This window comes from Gadus macrocephalus, chromosome 10 (genome assembly GCF_031168955.1).
Source record: "Gadus macrocephalus chromosome 10, ASM3116895v1".
In the NCBI taxonomy this organism is placed as follows: Eukaryota; Metazoa; Chordata; class Actinopteri; order Gadiformes; family Gadidae; genus Gadus; species Gadus macrocephalus.
The window spans coordinates 15,719,508-15,737,371 of record NC_082391.1 but is presented as its reverse complement, the minus strand read 5'-3'; the positions used below and the strand labels follow the sequence as shown (position 1 = coordinate 15,737,371).

The window sequence follows — 17,864 nt, the reverse complement described above, 5'->3', positions numbered from 1 at the left end:
TGAATATGAAAATATATTATGGCATAATGTGTTCAGTATGCAAGCCTGAAGGAAACCATATGAGAAAGGTTCTCGGACAAAGAGCCCTCTGTGTTCCGTCTGCTGCAGCTACGAGCACCGAATCCCCACCCCCCCCCCCCACCTCACCCCAGCATACCCCAGCCCTCCCCTCCCCATCCCCTCTGTCCGCCTCAATTGAAAGGGAGAGGGGAGAAAGAGAGACAGCGAGGGAGGGAGACAGAGCGAGAGGAAGAAAAAGAAAGGAAAAAGGGGGAGGTGTGTGAAAGAGTCTGAGAGGGCTGAGGAAGAAAGGGGGCTGTGCGTGTTAACCGCATCTCCCAGCAGCCAGATCCACCGGAGCACAGGTGAGAGAGGCACATGACGCGCCACCGCCTTCGCATGTCCCGGGGAACGGAATAACGGACGCCCGCGTCTCGCCGCGAAACCGCCCCGGCCGCCCGCACGAAACTTTGCAGCTGGAACTCCCCTGCACTCCATTATCTTTATCTTTTTGGGGGTAAGAGAACTATCTTTGTTTTGAGGGGCGCACAGGAAAATGCGAGCGAGTTAAATAAGACAGGAAGAGAGGGGGGGGGGGGGAATCTCTGAAAACCCCTTTTGTTGAAGTAGATGACAAACATCTGTGGCTCTTGTTGCACTCCACGGACAGAACCCGGACTTGCAGATGGGAATAGAGTGCTACAGCAGCGCTGTGGTCTGTGATAGCCTATAGCCTATTGTTCTTCTGACTGCTCAATGCCCGTAGTGTAACCTTAGTGTCTTCAGACATACACACAAACACAGTGTGTAACACTAGAAGCTGTGTCCAATGACAGAGCCGTCTGTGACGCCTATCGTGTTGCATGGATAAGTAATTGCTTCCTGTTTACACAACAGGTGAAAGCCCTGAACACTTTTAGCAGGGGAGAGACGACAGGAGATTTTGTTCACCATAAGTTGTGGGTAGCTCAATGAAGATACTCACAACATGACTTTGGGTTTGAGTCTATGCAAGCCGAAATAACGATTTGTCATCCCAACCTATTCATCGGTTTGCTTCTTTGATGCATTGCCTCAGGCCTTGTGAGCATTTAAGAGTTAGATTCAGTGGGTTCCTTCCTCTTGCCATCGGCTGTCCCACACCTACTCTTAACCTTCATCCTTTATCTTCGAAGTTGCCAAACTCTAACTTGCATCAGACAAGGTGGAATGCAATCTGTATTTTTTTTGTGAAAGGAAGATGAGATCGGCATAAATAATTAAAGACAAATGCCAATGACAATCTTGCCTTTCAGGTTTTTACCGTGGTGAGATGGCCCCTGGTAGTGAGCCTGTGGTGACTCTCATTGGAGGTTGTGCATGGAGGTGTTTTGGATGTCTGTCATCGGCTGGCACAAGCCGGGGCACGCCGTCTGGGACAGGCTCCTAATGACTTCTGAACCCAGGAATGTCCATTTTAAAAGCAGTGCCTTAAAAACTGCTTAAATAAAGAACCTTTGTATCATTCAGAGAGAAAAAGAACGAGAGAGAGAAAGAGCGAGAGAGAGAGAGAGAGATGGGTAGAGAGATAGAAAGAGCGAGCGAGAGTGGGTGGGCTGTGAAAAGAGAGACAGTGTGAGAAGGAGGGAGAAGAGGGGGTGAGGTGATCTGTGGGTGGTGGGTCGGCGGTTCAGGTTTTGGAGGAGTTTTGCGTGTCAAACGGTAATGGATCCCAGCCGGGACAAGAAATTACCGTACAAACACAATAAAACCTCGGCCCCTGGGGGCCGCCATAAAACCACGTCAGTCACTGTCTGGCCAGACACCTCGCTACAGGCCAGGCCCCCCCCGATGCACTCGAGATCCCAGGTGGAATGCACGCCCACCTTGCATCCAACCCCTCCCCCCCACCCCACCCGCCCCCACACACATTCCTCCACGCTGTAAACACAGAGCCACCGCCGATGGTGTAGACACGCCATAACCACTGCGAACATACACCGATGCTTTATGGGACAGGCGTGAGCGATTAAAGCTTGGCCGGTATTCCTTGTTAGTCTACACGCCCCCAGTTCGAGTGAGTCCTCCCCTAATAGGACGTCCTCCTGGGGTACAGTATGCGGAGGATGCCCCCGCCCCAGTGTATAGGTGTTTCACAGGGGTGCTATAAATCACAGGAGGACAGCCAACGGGAACTCTGTGATTAGGCACTTTAAATGGCCCAGGGGGACGTCTGCGAACCGGAGACCCCTTCGCCTCCGTCATGGGGCGTAACGGGTGGCACAGGCGCAGACTTTGTGTGTGTCTGTGTGTGTGTGTGTGTGTGTGTCTGTGTCTGTGTCTGTGTCTGTGTGTGTGAGGCGGATGGGAGTTGGCGTGTGTGTGATGGTGGGGGGGGGGGGGAGATTCAGGTGGGTACAGTAACGTGCTGTTTGAAGCTGGCGATAATTGGAGGGTTAGAGGAGAAAAGTGGAAACAGTGGACAAGGTTCAGAGCCCCTTTCGAAAATGGCGAGAGGAGATTACCGTATCTGCTCGGGGAAGATATTAGAAAGTTAGATCAGAGAGCAGAATGACACTGATATGTGGTAATAACAAGCCTGGGGGAAAGTACAAAGGAAAAAGAGTTACTGGCAGATGGTGATTTCAATGGACCATATGCCATCTTCTGGGAGCCAGATTCCTCAAAGATGGCTTTTTCTGCCGCTGTCAATTTGGCAATTCCTACACTTGTTCTACGTCTTACTAAATATTTGCAGAAAAGTTTGGAAGAGTGCTTGCCGTTTGACAACTGCAATGCTGTTTTAATGTGCACTAAATATTACAGTACTTTGCTCCAGGTAGTGTGAACAATCCTTATGGTAAACATGTGAACAGTAATGAACAAACGCCTGTAGTAAATTGAGATGTTAATGCGTTAAAGAGCCATCCACCCACAGTTAATCTAAGCACGGATTCAGGCTGACATAAACATGCCTGATATTTTACACATCTGGGAGAGTAATACGTTTGGTTTCAGTCCAAATGGAAACAAAAACTTGATTTGTCATGGCTCTACCAGCAGGCTGAAGTGTGTGTGTGTGTGTGTGTGTGTGTGTGTGTGTGTGTGTGTGTGTGTGTGTGTGTGTGTGTGTGTGTGTGTGTGTGTGTGTGTGTGTGTGTGTGTGTGTGTGTGTGTGTGTGTGTGTGTGTGTGTGTGTGTGCGTGGGTAGGGGACCGGGGCTGGCGTTGGGTTAAAGTGATTGACTGTATTCATTGGGGTCATGTGGGGTCACAGCGGTAGTACCATACATTCCATTCAGTCCACTTTTGGGCCGCTCAGTGCCTACATGAAACACAGGCCGGGAGGGAGAGAGAGGGACCAAGAGACCTAGAGAGAGAGAGAGAGAGAGAGAGAGAGAGAGAGAGAGAGAGAGAGAGAGAGAGAGAGAGAGAGAGAGAGAGAGAGAGAGAGAGAGAGAGAGAGAGAGAGAGAGAGAGAGAGAGAGAGAGAGAGAGAGAGAGAGAGAGAGAGAGAGAGAGAGAGAGAGAGATTGAGAGAGAGACTCAAGTGAGTTTATGTGTGTGCACCTTGAAAAACAAACAGAAGAGAAAAAAGCGAGCAGATGTAGGCGACTGCAGTAGCTACGTCTCCCAGGAATCTATGAGAGGAAGGAAAAACATTTAAAAGTAATTGCGGGGGTTTGCTTTTTCTGCCCGACTGGTGAAAACCTTTCCTGAGTATTTTAGAGGTGAGTCACCAGAATAACAAACAGAGGCCTGATGGGCTTCACAGGCAGACAAGTCTGATCAAGGGCCGGGGCAGACAAAAGCATCAGCTTATTATTACACGGCATCTCAGCGTGTCTTAATGACTTTACAGGGGAGGAAACAGGATCTCTTTATCTAATAAAACGCTGCAAAGGACGAGAGCGGAATGTTAACGGGAGGAAGTACACAGGTCAAGTCTGTACTTAACACGGAAGAATTGGATGCTGCATTCAGATTCCTAATGTCAGCTCTGCATGATCAAATCATGTTCCGCAACCCCGTGGTGGAGATTAGGCTATTCATTATCAGGCCCGGTTTAGGAGACATTTCTTTCTGACATCCATGACTAAATGATTTGTCACCTTCCTTCCTCTTAGCGAGGAGAGAACAGTGGGCCTTATCGTGTTTAGTCTGATACGAAGGCGGCTCCTTGCTTCCTTCTCCCCGCCGGTTGAGCCGGGCTGCGTTTTTTGGCTGCGGTGAGAAGGCTGCTTTTTGAAGACACAGCCTGGCCCCGCGCCTCCAATATGGGAACCGTCTCGGCCCCAGAGATTAATGTCTTCTGACAGGAAGAGAGTGACGAGGATTAAATGAGCGACGAAGCATTTATAAAGTCATTGTCAGAAGAAACTTGAAGAAGCCAGTAACATGGATAATAGGTGAATAGTTCAATATGAAAAATGGCATAAGTACAACTTGTGGACAGTTTCCACCTCCCTGTTTGCTTTGGATGACGTCGTAGAATGTTCTCATTCCTGTACAAAGCAGTGGGTGTAACATTGTCCACATATTACACAATAGCCAACCACAGAACACACAATCGGATCTTATAAAATTGCTATTTGATGTTATATCAATATGACTAGGTTATGTTTCTTACTTGATATATGTGTTCTAAGAAAGCGTTTTTCTTTTACTTTGCAGGTTGCTGTGGATATCAACAAAGGATATCAAGCTCTTTCTGGATTTCTCACTATCACTCCCTCTTCCTTATCAAGATGACAACTTGATCTCCAACCTGGCCCTAACACATTAATGTTTCCTCACCTGGATTAAGAAACACGTACTCTTGACAGATAGACCCTGAAGCACCAAAGGAACTTGTGAACCTGATATCAGTGCTGAGATACTTGGTTCATGAATAATATTAAACTGGTATCTTAGAAGCCTGTTCACTTTCCAAGTTATAACCTTACCTGACTTGAATAGGCTCTCATAGATAGTATCCCACTTCCGTAGTTAATGTTTAACTCTTTGTGCATAACTCAGTTTTACCTTGATAACATAAAGCATATGAGTAAAATGAGTGGGTAGGCCATTTAGATGAATAAAATGACCATGCTTCGATGTCTGAAATAGAAGAGGAACACAGGAACATCTGTGCTCGGGAAACCACCGGGAGAGCGACGGACACAAGCAGAGAGAATCCGATGGTTTTTCAGCCTTCTTCTCTGGATTTGGAGCAGAGCACATCCCTGTTGTGAAATTCTCTTGGCTCCCTTCCATGGGAACTCTTCCAGAGTGCCTTGGAGCAGGCTCTCTCCTGGGAGGTCCTGTTAGATTGTGAATAATACAGCGCAAACCCCAGACTAAGAGCGCACTTCTCTCATCAACGTTGAGCTGGTTGGCTACAGAACAGCCGTCGCTGGGATTACTGATGAGGAGAGATCCATGACAGGACGAAGAAGAAGAAGCCACCCAGAGATCTGACTCTGCTCCTCCCCCCCCTTGTTGTGATCGTGTTATTGTAGTGTTGTTGTTTTTTTTCTGGTACTTTCCATCTCATTCACTGCTTGTTGTGGAAAGACCAAGATTTTCCTGCTTCCACTTCAGGATTTGCTATTCTTGTGCTTTTACTGCTTGAGGAAAGGAAGTAGTGAAAAAGCTGCGAGGAGGCGAGAGGATTGAACTGGCGGGGACTCAACTCACTGTGCCACCTTAGGCTGCGGTCGCTGCAGTGGTTTGGGAGGCAGCAGACCCCACTGCACTACGAGATGGAAAAGGGACATGTGTCAATCAGGAGAGGGGTGAGTTGGAGTCCAGCTGGGGGGAGGAAGTTCCAGACAACGCAGGACACCTCCAACATCAGCAGCAATGCACCATGGGAGAAGTGCGGGTTCCAGGGAACACAAACCCTTTGCCCGGAGACAGAGCAGTCATGCCGCAAAACGAGTAAGTGTGGCCTCTCGTGTGTGTGTGTGTGTGTGTGTGTGTGTGTGCATGTGTCGTTGTGTGTGTGTTTCGTACGTCTGTATCATGTCTGTGTCCGTTATTTGTTTTCTCTGAGTGTATTCAAGGAACACACGCATAGTACAAGTATGCGTTGCACACCTATAGCCACCTATATCCCAGCTGTACACTCAGTGACATACATAAGATACAAGAAACGCTTGAATTTAGGAGTTGACTCATATAGGGGCAAGAATAGATACCGCCCTAGTTTGTCAGTGTGACCTCAGACAGTAAAACATCTGTTTCTGTGGCTTTAGGAATACAGACAGCCCCGACAGCGATGGAAATGCAATCATGCACCACACTTAAAGAGCCATGTCAACATTTAACTTCGCCAGTGACAGAAATGGTCGTACTTGCGGGAGAAGAGAAATAAATCTATAATAACATCTTTAGACCCGACCTTTCTACTTTCACAGCTGCTCCCTTGGAAACGAGTGTGCGACGACAGTTAAAACTCTGAGAGAAAAAAGATTGATAAGTCGTTAAATCACAATGTGGAAAAATACAATGTAGTACACAGAAGATAATTACCTCTGTGCTGTGAAAGTACCGTCTGAACAGATGGGGCTAATCAGGGGAACTAAAAACATTGTGCTTGTAGGAAGTGGAGGGCTGAGGGCCAGAAAATAGTTTAGATATGAATCTATAACGCTATACCTGCTACTCCCAGCCCTCCCAGCCACTGATTGCATTTGAAACAATGAGCCCTTGAAGTCATCATAACTGACCTTAAATAAAGTAAATATAGTGCAAAACGTCTGCTCCATCTTTTATCAGCCTGTTGGCCTGGCACTGCTGTGCTTGAGGGGGCTGGTGTTTCATTTTATACCCAGGATTGAGTGGGGAGTTGGGTCACATTCAGTCTGATATACCCCCATGGGACCTTTGTTAATCTGGGTATTTTCATGCCGCTTCACAAATAGCCTGCAGGGCCGGTGGTGTGTCCTCCCACTCCCCCTACTGCTGTCAGCCAGCAAAAGACAACATCCGACAGGGGTAATCTGAGCTTTGATAGACAAATCCCCCTCGCCAGCCCTTCCCAGCATCACTGTAGCCGGTTTGAGGGAGGGAGTTTACAATGTGAATACTTCTTAGGATACAACTCAGGGGAACATGTGGGGGATGTTTTCATAATAATGATGATGATGATGAGGAAAATAATAATGATGATGAAGGTGATGATGATGATTATGTTGATGGTGACGATGATGATGGTGGTGATTTTGAGGATTTTGCTGGTCATGGGAACAGGGAGAAAGAAGAGGAAGACAGAGGGGACGTTACCAGAGCCAGGTGCAGAAAGGGATAGGCCAAAGTGAGAAGGGCAGAGGGAGTGAATTACAGAGGGCGAGTGAGAGTCGTGTGTCATTGCCTGGGGGGCTAAACTGTGTGTCTGCTCCGAGGACAAACCCAATTCCCCCTCAGGCTGACAGCTCAAAAAGCCCCTCTTAGTAAGCAAACATGTGACGGGCAAAAACCACTTGGCCAAGAGTGCTTCCACAGTAATGACCAGCAAATAATGACTTTGGTGAGGACACACAGGACATGTGAGGTCAAGCTTATAAGAGGCGTTAATCTCCCGGAGTCAGGGCCTGCATTACATAGACCATTTCGGGTAAACATTGGATTCCCTGTCCATTTGTCTAGTGACTGTCTGAGAAACAGTTTGATATATTGCGATATGTGAAACAGACATGCCGATATCTTTCATTGATTTCCAGCTACAACTTTTCAACTCACACGAATAACAATTAATTCCAGAAAGTGTGGCAATGTCCCCCCGACGAGCGATCTTCTAGCTGAATACTACGTGTTGAACAGAACTTTACTTTTCGCAAAGTTATAAGAACTAACTTGCGATTCAAAAGTTAAAGTAGCGTTGTAGGGGCCAATTTAGTGAGCGTTTTATTTCCAGACGAACCAACCCCTCCCAACAAGTTGCATTGCTAAGCACGTTGGGCTGGGGGATAAACTCCGGTCCAAAGAAATACGATCCGCTGCGGAGCTGCAGAAAAAGGCGGCGGGGGTGTGAAGGTATGAGACACAGTTCAATAGGAGACGCCGATGGAAGTGCTACCGCTCTATCTCCCTCTGAGCTCTGTCAAGGTCTTCGTTTGTGTGAAGGTAAGAGGCACGACAACAGCGAGTGGTGTGGAATAATTCCACAAAATGATTTGTAGTCACGTTGTAGGAAGTTTTACGAAGTTTTTTTTAAAAAAGGAAGAAGGAAATCGACTTTTCTTTCATGCTGATTAAGATGCGCGTTTCATTTTGCGATTTAATATACCGGGGTGGCAGCTTTAATTAAAATTTCTGTTATGATGAATAATGGAAGTGTGAATTGATATAGATCTCTCCGGATCTATATTAAGAGTGCACAGGATGATTACCGCTCTCTAAAATCGACCTTATCCGGGTAATCTCCAGTGATCTGGCAAAATGATGATGAGGATGGTTATGGTCTCTTCATCCCTATGCAGCCTTACACACAGTGGACTGGTCAATCAATGCAGTGTTAAATACTGAACGCAGCATATCCCTAACGTCGTCTAGGGTTACACCATATACGTACTCCTCCCTGGGACATGATATGTTAATCAATGGCGGAATTTGCACCTGCATGTCACTTGCCATCTGGTGTCCACATCCAGAGAGGCAGTAGTCGCTGTAAGCATAGCTCACGGGTCATGTCACCGTCACTGCAAAGCTGGCCTATCGCTTGCAACTTGTCACTCTGTAGTCTGTAGCATGTGCTTTGGTTGGATTTAAACGATTGAGACGAAACGGCCTGTAAAAAAGTATTTATTGGGACAAACAGGCGTACGAACGGGCTGAGCCGTGTGCTGAGCTCTGGGACTCAGTCTATAAAATGATCAAGGCTTGTTTGGGGACAGTTATTATCCCTTCAGTTTAGATAGGTGGCTGGAGGTAACGCTCACATAGACCTACTGCATTGTCTTCTTTCTTTACTTTGTGGGAAGGAAGTAACGTTTTTTTTATGTGGTGGTCGAGCTGGTTTTGATATAGTTTAATTGACTTGCTGACAGAGTAGGTCAATTACCAAATTGTAGAACAACTCCTTGTTTGATGTTGATTACGCCTACTTCACGGATCCCTTAGGGGGAATCTGAAGCTACAGCAGCATAGTAACACAGCCAAACAGATTCAAAATAGAGATAGAATAGATATAGAGAGCAACATGAAGGCCTCCAATATAATAACCACAACAAGAACAATGAAACCAAATGTAGGGGAAATTAAGGTGAAGTGTACTTTAAGAGTACAGTGCAAATTCAATTGGAATTGACTGAAAAGCCACATTTTCCAATCCCAGAAAGTAAAATTTTTTTTGTTAAATCAATCAATTTGGTTTGCAAAATCAGGAACAGATACACATTACTCCTGTTTTGCTGGAAAAGTCATCATTCTAGGTTTTCTTATGAAACAATGAGCCAGGAAAATAATGTATTCTCAATATTAACCATGGAAAAGCATACCAGAGAATGACAAAGCTTCAGAATGACAGCAGTAGAAGCCATAAAGCAATAAAATATATTTAATGATGCTTTGGTCTGGCTCTATACTGTCATTAAAAGGAGGAATAGCATTACTTCAGACATCATCCAGGACAGTTACTTCATCGGATTCTACAATGTTTCTTCCATGCTGAAAATGACCTCAGCCAACCTCACATAGTGGTGATCTTACCAGCCCTTCTCCATTAATATGAATACTGGTATTCATATTAATGGAGAAGTTGTTATAACTATTATTTGATGGTCATCAGATAATAGTTATAACAACTATTACAACTGAGCTTGTTATTAATCATATGCCTTCCATAGTAATCATTTTTTATATAATTTATCCTGATAATCCAGCATTCTGTACCTTTTACAGCACTCAAACTTAAAACCTTCTGAATGAATAATAATTTGTATCGATCGGGGACACTTTATGGTGGTTCTGCCTGTTCCGTTATTGTTTCACGTCTGAAGCGTAGCCTTGAAGACGTTGACATAAAAAGAGAAACCAAAGGCCTTTTGGAGGCTTAAGCAGGGAATTTACACAGCAGTCTAGGAATGCTCTGGGAGGGAGGAGAGCAGATGGCAGAGGAAATGGCTGCACAGACTGGAATGGAGCGAGTGAGCCCACACAATCACTACAGTCATCTTCAGCCAAAACGTGTTATTCTACGCTGTATGCCTCTTAGGATAATAAATGTTACTGCGGAGGGGAGTCAATCCTCAACACAAATAAATGAAGCACAGTTTGCATGAGTCCAGTGTGTTTGTGTCGCATGGAATATTTCTGTGTGTACTCAAGTGTATGGTTGATGTGAAAACTCTCTAGTTTGTAGTTCAACTGTAGTTTGTCTGCTAGTTAGTTGAGTTCTTTTCGTTATTTTCTTGGGTAGAAATCAAACAGGACAGCAGGAAAAACAAACAAAAAACAACCAACCACATTGTACAGAAACAATCTTGTGGGTTTTCCTCCCCAGACTTGTAAAGGCCTTTTCCTTGTTCATTTTCACGGTAACTACATTTACAAGCATTCCTTTTGAAACCTCCTTTTGGAATATCTTAAGAGAAATCTCTTAAGAGGGACAGAATACCTAAAAAGAACATTTTATAGACCCATTGTTGAGGCTAGCATCTCATTTATTGAAACATGGCAGACATTTATTCGCATTGGTTTTGGTGGTTCAGCTTTGATGGTCTAAGTAACGTTTGGCATGTCACGGGTTGTTCGTTTATGTACTCATTATTCCCGTCTGGGATTCCTTTGTGCTCCGGCTCCAGATCTAACCAGGAGCGCCAGTTTGTCAGAGAAGGAGCTCAAAGAGAACCGTGTCCGGAGTCAGATCATCGCCTCCCAGCTCACCCTGCCCACCAACTCCGGCTCCAGAGGGGTCCAGCTCTTCAACCGCCGCCGGCAGAGGGTCAACGCCTTCACACTGGAGAGCGGAGGGGAGGGTTCGGCCAAGGACACCGCGGAGAACGCCAACGCCCCCTCGTCGTGTGATAAACCAGGATGGGCAGAAGGAGGCGGTAAGCAGAAGGACCGTGAGCTGAACAGCAGGAACAGCCGCGCCGCGGGGCCGCTCTGGTCCCCCACCGCCAGGACACACCAAGTCGGGGACATCATGGAGGAGCCGGCGGAGGCTGGGGGGCAGATCCACGAGGCGGAGCGGATGAAGAGCGGCGAGCGGCCCGAGGACAGACACTTTGTTCCGGTTAACGAGGGGGAGGCGTTGGAGGAGGAGGAGGAGGAGGAGGTTGAGGAGGAGGAGGAGGAGGAGGTGAAGGGCAGCAGCGAGGAGGCACTAGACCGAGAGCTCGGGGATCTGGAGGCGAGCGTCAAGGTCGATTTCGCCCCCGCGAGTTGTACTACCTACCGAACCCAGGCCAGAGAGTACCCGGGTGGAGAGACACCGGAGCCCGCTCCTCCGGTGAACAGCTGCCACCGGACTCCCTCCGGCCCGGTCCCGTCCGCCAAGCAGCCCGCCGCCATCGTCAACAGAACCGCCAGGCCTTTCTTCTCTCCGATCACCGTACAGTCTCCTGAGGCCGTGCCAACGAGCCCCGTCATGGGCGCCCCTCCCGCCCCTTCATACGCCGCTCCACGACTGCCCACCTTCAAGGCCCCCCACCGAGCGGCCTTCTCGCCCCCACCTTCAGCCCCCCACCGAGCGGCCTTCTCGCCCCCACCTTCAGCCCCCCACCGAGCGGCCTTCTCGCCCCCACCTTCAGCCCCCCACCGAGCGGCCTTCTCGCCCCCACCTTCAGCCCCCCACCGAGCGGCCTTCTCGCCCCCACCTTCAGCCCCCCACCGAGCGGCCTTCTCGCCCCCACCTTCAGCCCCCCACCGAGCGGCCTTCTCGCCCCCACCTCCACCCCCCTCCTACCCGATGCCCCCTCTGCCAGCCTTCACTAACCAGCCTCCACAGATCTACTCCAGCCCGACGTGCATGTCTCCCGTCATGTCCCCGGCGGTGACCCAGTACATGGCCACCGGTGCTTCCACCGCGCCTTATCAGCCCGCTCCCAGCATCCCGCCGGGTTCTTATCATGGGGGCCCGGCTGCAGTCCCCGGGGCCCACACATACGCTCCTCAACCGATCGAAGAGAGGACAACGATGGTCAAAACGGGGATCCTGGAGGAGATGGCCGCCAAGAGGGCCACCGGCCGGAAGTCCATGTTCACGTTCAAAGAGAAGACCGTTGTCGCGCCGAACCCTGAGCTGCTCTCGCTGGTCCAGGGGGCCGACGAGAGGAAGAAGCACGGGCCCCGGGCCCCCGCGCCCGAGCCGGGCTCCGAGGAGGAGCTTCTCGCTCTGGGCGCGGAGGCGTCCAACTTCCTGGTCGAGAAGCAGGAGAGCTCCGAGGGAGCCGCCGCCCCAGAGTGGGCGTCGTGCCTGAAGAACTCCAGGACCCGCGAGAGGGCAGAGCGCGGGCCGGAGCAGGCCCTCACCAACGCCTCGGGAAAGGGGGCGGAGCTTTTTGCCAAGCGCCAGTCCAGAATGGATAAGTTTGTTGTGGAGAATCAGAGCGCCAAACCAGCGCGGTCCCCCTCTCCCACCATCTCTCTGCCGCCATCTTGGGTCTTCCCGTCAAATATGCCTGGCCGGGTCAAAGCCATTGCCAAAAACTCTGAAATGTCGACTCAGCTCACACAGACCCTGCAGGCCCAACAGCAAATCAAAAGAAAGCCGAGTCAACCTGCAGCGGCTCCACCACCGGTCCCAGAAAGCCCTCCACTGGAGAACGGCTGCACCAAGATGGAGATGGACCTCTCCAGGCACCAGCCATATCAGCTGAAGTCCTCCCTCTTCATTCTCAACCCCACCAAGGACCCCCTTGGTTCCTTACCAAGAGGGGCACCGGCCGCGAGAGCCCCTGTTCCCGGCCAGCCCTTCTCGAGGCAGTCCTCCCTCCCCACCGGCTCCCCGGCCTTCTTCAGTAACCAGGCGACCCACAGCTCCCCCCACTGCATGTCTCCACAGTCACCCCTCAGCCCGACGGGACGCATGGAGTACCCCGCTCACTACGGCGCCGCCCCAGCCCACGGCCAGCCGAGGGTGAACTCTCCCATGTCGGCCGCCTCTCCGGAGCGTCCGTCTTCCTCGCGGTCAGGCGTTCAGGCACCAAGACCCATGTTTTCCACCAGGAAGGCCGGGATTGAACCCCAGGTCTGGAGGCCGTCTCTGTACTATTATTAGTTAATGGGATGTCCCTAGTGGGAGCATCGTATTGCATAGGCTTTATTTTGACAGTTGCACCGATAATATTAGTTACACAACTGTGGCTTATCGTGTTGATATTTTTCTAGTAGCTCTGATACTTTTAAACCCTAGCACTTTATCTTGTTTTCGTGTGCAGATTTAATTAAAACGGAAGCTTTTCTAGGATAAATAGTGAAAACAGGCAGCCTTCAGAGTATTATCTGTGAATTGGTAAATTCAGATTTGAATGATTAGTTCCAAAGAAGAAAATAAATAATTTTATTTAGCTACATTAGGATAATTTTTTCCGAAGGCTGCATTTTGCAGTTTTCGGTGGCCCAAGCACTTTGGCTTCAGGATGAGGGTTTATGAAGTACCTTGGCAGATGGTCTGGCATCTGGTTTATGAGCCATCATTTGCTGTATAATATTTGCTGGCAGATATGAAATGTGCTGCAGGAGGAGAAACTGTATATCTCTACCTCTGCAGGCAAAAGTATTTCACTTGCAAACAGATCTTGTTCTGTTGCTATACCTATGCCTAGCCCGGAGTCTGTGTTGTTGTCTATAAAGAACCCATGACACTGCACTATTATGGCATAACCTTCACGTGAGGACATTTTGTACATTTTTGTACCCAAGATTTATAAGGACATTTTTAATAGCAATAATAGTTTAATACAAAACGACCGCCATATAATGCCTATTGTGATCATCGCTGCTTCTTCTTACAACTTCTATTTCTGAATCCTAATTCACAGTTTTCCTGCACCTACTGTTACTCTTTATTCTTCTGATTTATATTTCATCTCTCTTTCGTCTGAATTTCATGTTCTCTTGTGTTCTCTTGTGTCCTTATTTCTAATTCTCTGATTAAAGCTTCCTTACTAGCTACTGTGACTTTCTGACTTCTTCTTTTCATGCTTTCACTTAAAACTTTTCTTACACTTGCAATATTATCCTTCTGATTCATATTGACTTTCTGTTTTTTGAGAAATCTGTTATTGGAGTTCTGCTGAACCACTGAATGTGTGTGGTGTGTGTGTCAGTGTGTGTGTGTGTGTGTGTGTGTGTGTGTGTGTGTGTGTGTGTGTGTGTGTGTGTGTGTGTGTGTGTGTGTGTGTGTGTGTGTGTGTGTGTGTGTGTGTGTGTGTGTGTGTGTGTGTGTGTGTGGCTTTAGGAGTGGTCCTGATTGCCATTCCATAACCATTTCCTGCTTTCATTCTAACCCCCAAAGCTCCCTTGATACCTCCTTTGATAAAACATAACAAGCCAATAACACGCAACCTTTCTGAATATAGCCATTTTAACTTGCAGTTCTTTTCATGTAGAAACTCAAAATCCACACACCCCCGAGTTAGATTCCAGGAGCTTACCTTCATATTCCTGTTACCGTTAACTGACTTCAAAGGGCCAAATTACAGTAACTGGAGAGATGTCAAACTGTGTCAGAAGGGCAATACGGTAATAAATACGATAGCATTAGGACTCCGTATCAACCCTTAAAATGGATTGGGCCATGACCTGCTGTTGAATAAAAACATAGTTAAGGGGACAAAGCTTCTTGTGTTGGGTTGACAACTGTCACTATCGTTAGCAATATTAAGACATTTAAGACATAATCATCAATTTCAAAGTAAAGATACTGCCAAAGAGATGGACCTTTTCACAGCTTTGATATGTACACCCAGTTTTTTGTATCACTTTAATGCCGTCTTTTGTCTAAATCTGCCTTTGTTTTTATCCAACAGACAAAGAAGCAATCATCTCCAGTCTTGGCGCCCAGCGCGACCCCTCCCCTGACCCGGGCGCCTGGCCTCTCCCAGCGCGTCAGCAGCCCAGAGAGCCCCGGCCTGGGTGTCTGGTCCCCGGGTCGCCCTGCCAACAAGCCCCCCCTCACGTCCCCCGTCTCCCCCCCTTGGGGCTCCCGGTGCCAGTCTCCAGCGATCAACCAGAGTCCACAGCCTGCTGCCAACACCAGCGTGCCCTATTCCAAGCCCCCCCCGACGTTGACAGCCTCCTCTCCCATGTCGCCCCCCTGGGGCTCGCGCTGCGCGTCTCCCTTCACCCCCCAGACCACCCACCCGCCCTCCACCAGTAAGACTCAGCGTGCGTCCAGCGCCACCTCTCCCGTCTCCCTGTCCAGAGACGGCCGCTGCATGTCCCCCGTGGTGAGCAATCAAGACTCTAAAGCCAACCATCGCCTGCTGGCCAAGAACATCATCAACGCGGCCAAGCGCAAAAATAGCCCGTCCCCCGGAGCCCTCAGCGGGCACAGCCTGCCCATCTCTCCCCTGGGCACGTCCCACCACGGATACGACTGTGGCAAGCCGCCCGTCTGCCCCTTCGATACGCGGTCCCTGGGGGCCCTGTCGCCCACCTTCATCAGCCCGCCTCCCACCCCCAGCCAGAGGATCTGCTCGCCGGTGCGGCTCTACAACAGCCGCTCGCTCACCGACTCGGACGCCTCGGTGGAGTCGGAGGACTCGGGCCTGAGGTCGCCCGGCTCGCGTACCTACAACACCTGTCCCCGTGGCTGGGGGGGTAGCCTGAGGGTGAAGAGGGGTAGCATGTCCACCGACCTGTAGGGGAGGCCTGGGGCGACAGCAGCAGCATGAATTTTGTATGGGGCCCTTCGCCCACAGGGCGGCATGGGGGGGCGGGTTCCAACTGTCCTCGAACCGTTTTGAGACCAACACGACCAAAGAAGAATACTGATGCAGTTTGATCTGTCTAATATTTGGAACTGTTTCTATTGCTTTAAAGGAGATTAAGGGAGGCAACCATTATACTCATCTGGTAAAGAATAACACCTTATGTAATACTCGTGAACACATACAACTCCCTCTCAGTTGTTGCAGATGCGGATCTAATTATGAGGGTATCTAAAAAATTTAACATAAAGGTAAAAATAAAACCAAAGATATTATAACTCATATCAAGACAGTGTTATATATTTGATGTATTATAGCCTCTTGACTTATGCAGTCCTTATATAAGATATAATTAATGCATATTCATTATTTTGATAACCTTTTTAGGAAAAGATCATGAATTGACATGATGTTTGCTGGACAGCCACAAGTCTAAATGGTTTGAGCTCAATACATTTAAAGGATCTGAAGAATGTAAGAAGTTAAGAATGTGTAAATATGCTGCTTATTGGACTGTATTTTTTATCAACTTTAAGTTGAGTACTGTAAATCAAAAGAGAATATGGGGCCTTCTTTATCCAAACAGAGTTAGGATTCGGTTATCATATAAACAACATTCCATAGGCTTTAACACAAAGATTTATACATCATGCCATCTTGGTACTGCCATGATAACAAATGGCCAAATTATTCTGTATACTTTCTTGTATTTACAAATACAAAAAAGAAAATTCTTGTGTATAATTTCTGCTGTGCAATAACGCATCTACAGTGTGACAAGGTATGTTTTATGTTCTGTATGTTGTGTGACGAATGTATAGCTGAACAGACTGATGGAGAATAAAGGGAGGACGTAAGGGGAAATGAGAATGACAGATGGAAGAATAGAATGTTATGCAGTTACTTGTTGGGGCATTATTGTCAATGAAACACTGTTTCCATAATTCTGCAAAAAACCTGAAAAATATGTTGCTTGAATTCCAAAAAGTGCTAAATGAACCAAATATTGATTCCATTATTGACATTTGTTTGTATACGTTTACCTTGGCATAGATTTTCGAAAGTTTACTATAAAGTGTTGACATTTGGCCATATGGATGTTTATGGTCTGTAGAGGAAACTGTTGGTAACTATCAAAACATGGTTATGGTAGTTTTCCCAAAATGCAGACGAGTTTGAGGCTTGGGTGTAGTCTATTGAGACAGAAGGTTGACAGAAGGTTGTGAGTATAGAAGCAAAGGATTCTGGGACGACGGTATGTCTTTCACATGCATACATTGATATAATGCACATGCTCTTACTTTTTAATCAATTATGTTTGATTTGCACTTATTCCATCATTTAATTTCAAAGACAAAGGTTAGTCTTGTCAAAACCATATCAAATATGTGTTATTCACATTCAGGCATCCGTATAACGCACACATGTTGAGGCACCATGTCATAGGTGGTTGCAACTTCCAGCAGATCGCAGGTGACTGTTAAAGCATAGTCACTTTGGCCATTCCACCATGCTTAACACAGGCACGGGCAAGCAAGCGCCAATTCCCCTGTTCTCTGACACGTAAGCCAAAAGTATCAGCAGCACATTGCTAAATATTTACATGCATCACCAGAGTGACAGGGACACCTGCAGTGCTCACTTGCTCTCCCTGGTAGGAATACATAACCGTCATGGATGGTTTCCACCAGAGAAACTCACGGGCATGCCTAGCACAAGTAACCATTCTCTAGAATGTTATGACTTATCCATACATGATTGAAATCGAATATGGGTGTAATGATCGTCATTCATGTTTCAGGTTATGAACCTGGCGACCTAAGTGAGCACATAATAAAAACAAATGAGGACACCAGTTTCATATTCAGTGATTGTGTTACATTCCCTGCATTTGTTTATACAGAAAATAGCCCTCATCTGTTCATTTAGCTGATGGATACGGGTTCTTAATTACAATCATAATCTATTCTTACATTTAGAGAGGCTTGACCTTGGTACTTTGGTTTCAATTTTAAATTGTCTA

General features: G+C 47.7%; 1 protein-coding gene across 3 annotated transcripts; it reads left to right on the top strand.

Annotated features, from left to right (window-relative positions):
• The first annotated feature begins 207 nt into the window (after positions 1–207).
• LOC132465882 (synaptopodin) lies at positions 208–17,696 on the top strand. Of its 3 annotated transcripts, none has more exons than XM_060062759.1 (4): positions 208–365; positions 4,653–5,900; positions 10,766–13,155; positions 14,939–17,696. In XM_060062759.1, the coding sequence occupies exons 2-4, from the start codon at positions 5,723–5,725 to the stop codon at positions 15,773–15,775; spliced, it is 3,405 nt and encodes a 1,134-aa protein (XP_059918742.1). In that variant the 5' UTR covers positions 208–365; positions 4,653–5,722; the 3' UTR covers positions 15,776–17,696. The 3 variants fall into 3 exon arrangements, with proteins under 3 accessions (XP_059918742.1, XP_059918741.1, XP_059918743.1); XM_060062758.1 differs by having other exon boundaries at positions 208–517; XM_060062760.1 differs by lacking the exons at positions 208–365; positions 4,653–5,900 and adding an exon at positions 5,916–8,087.
• The last annotated feature ends 168 nt before the right edge of the window (positions 17,697–17,864 follow it).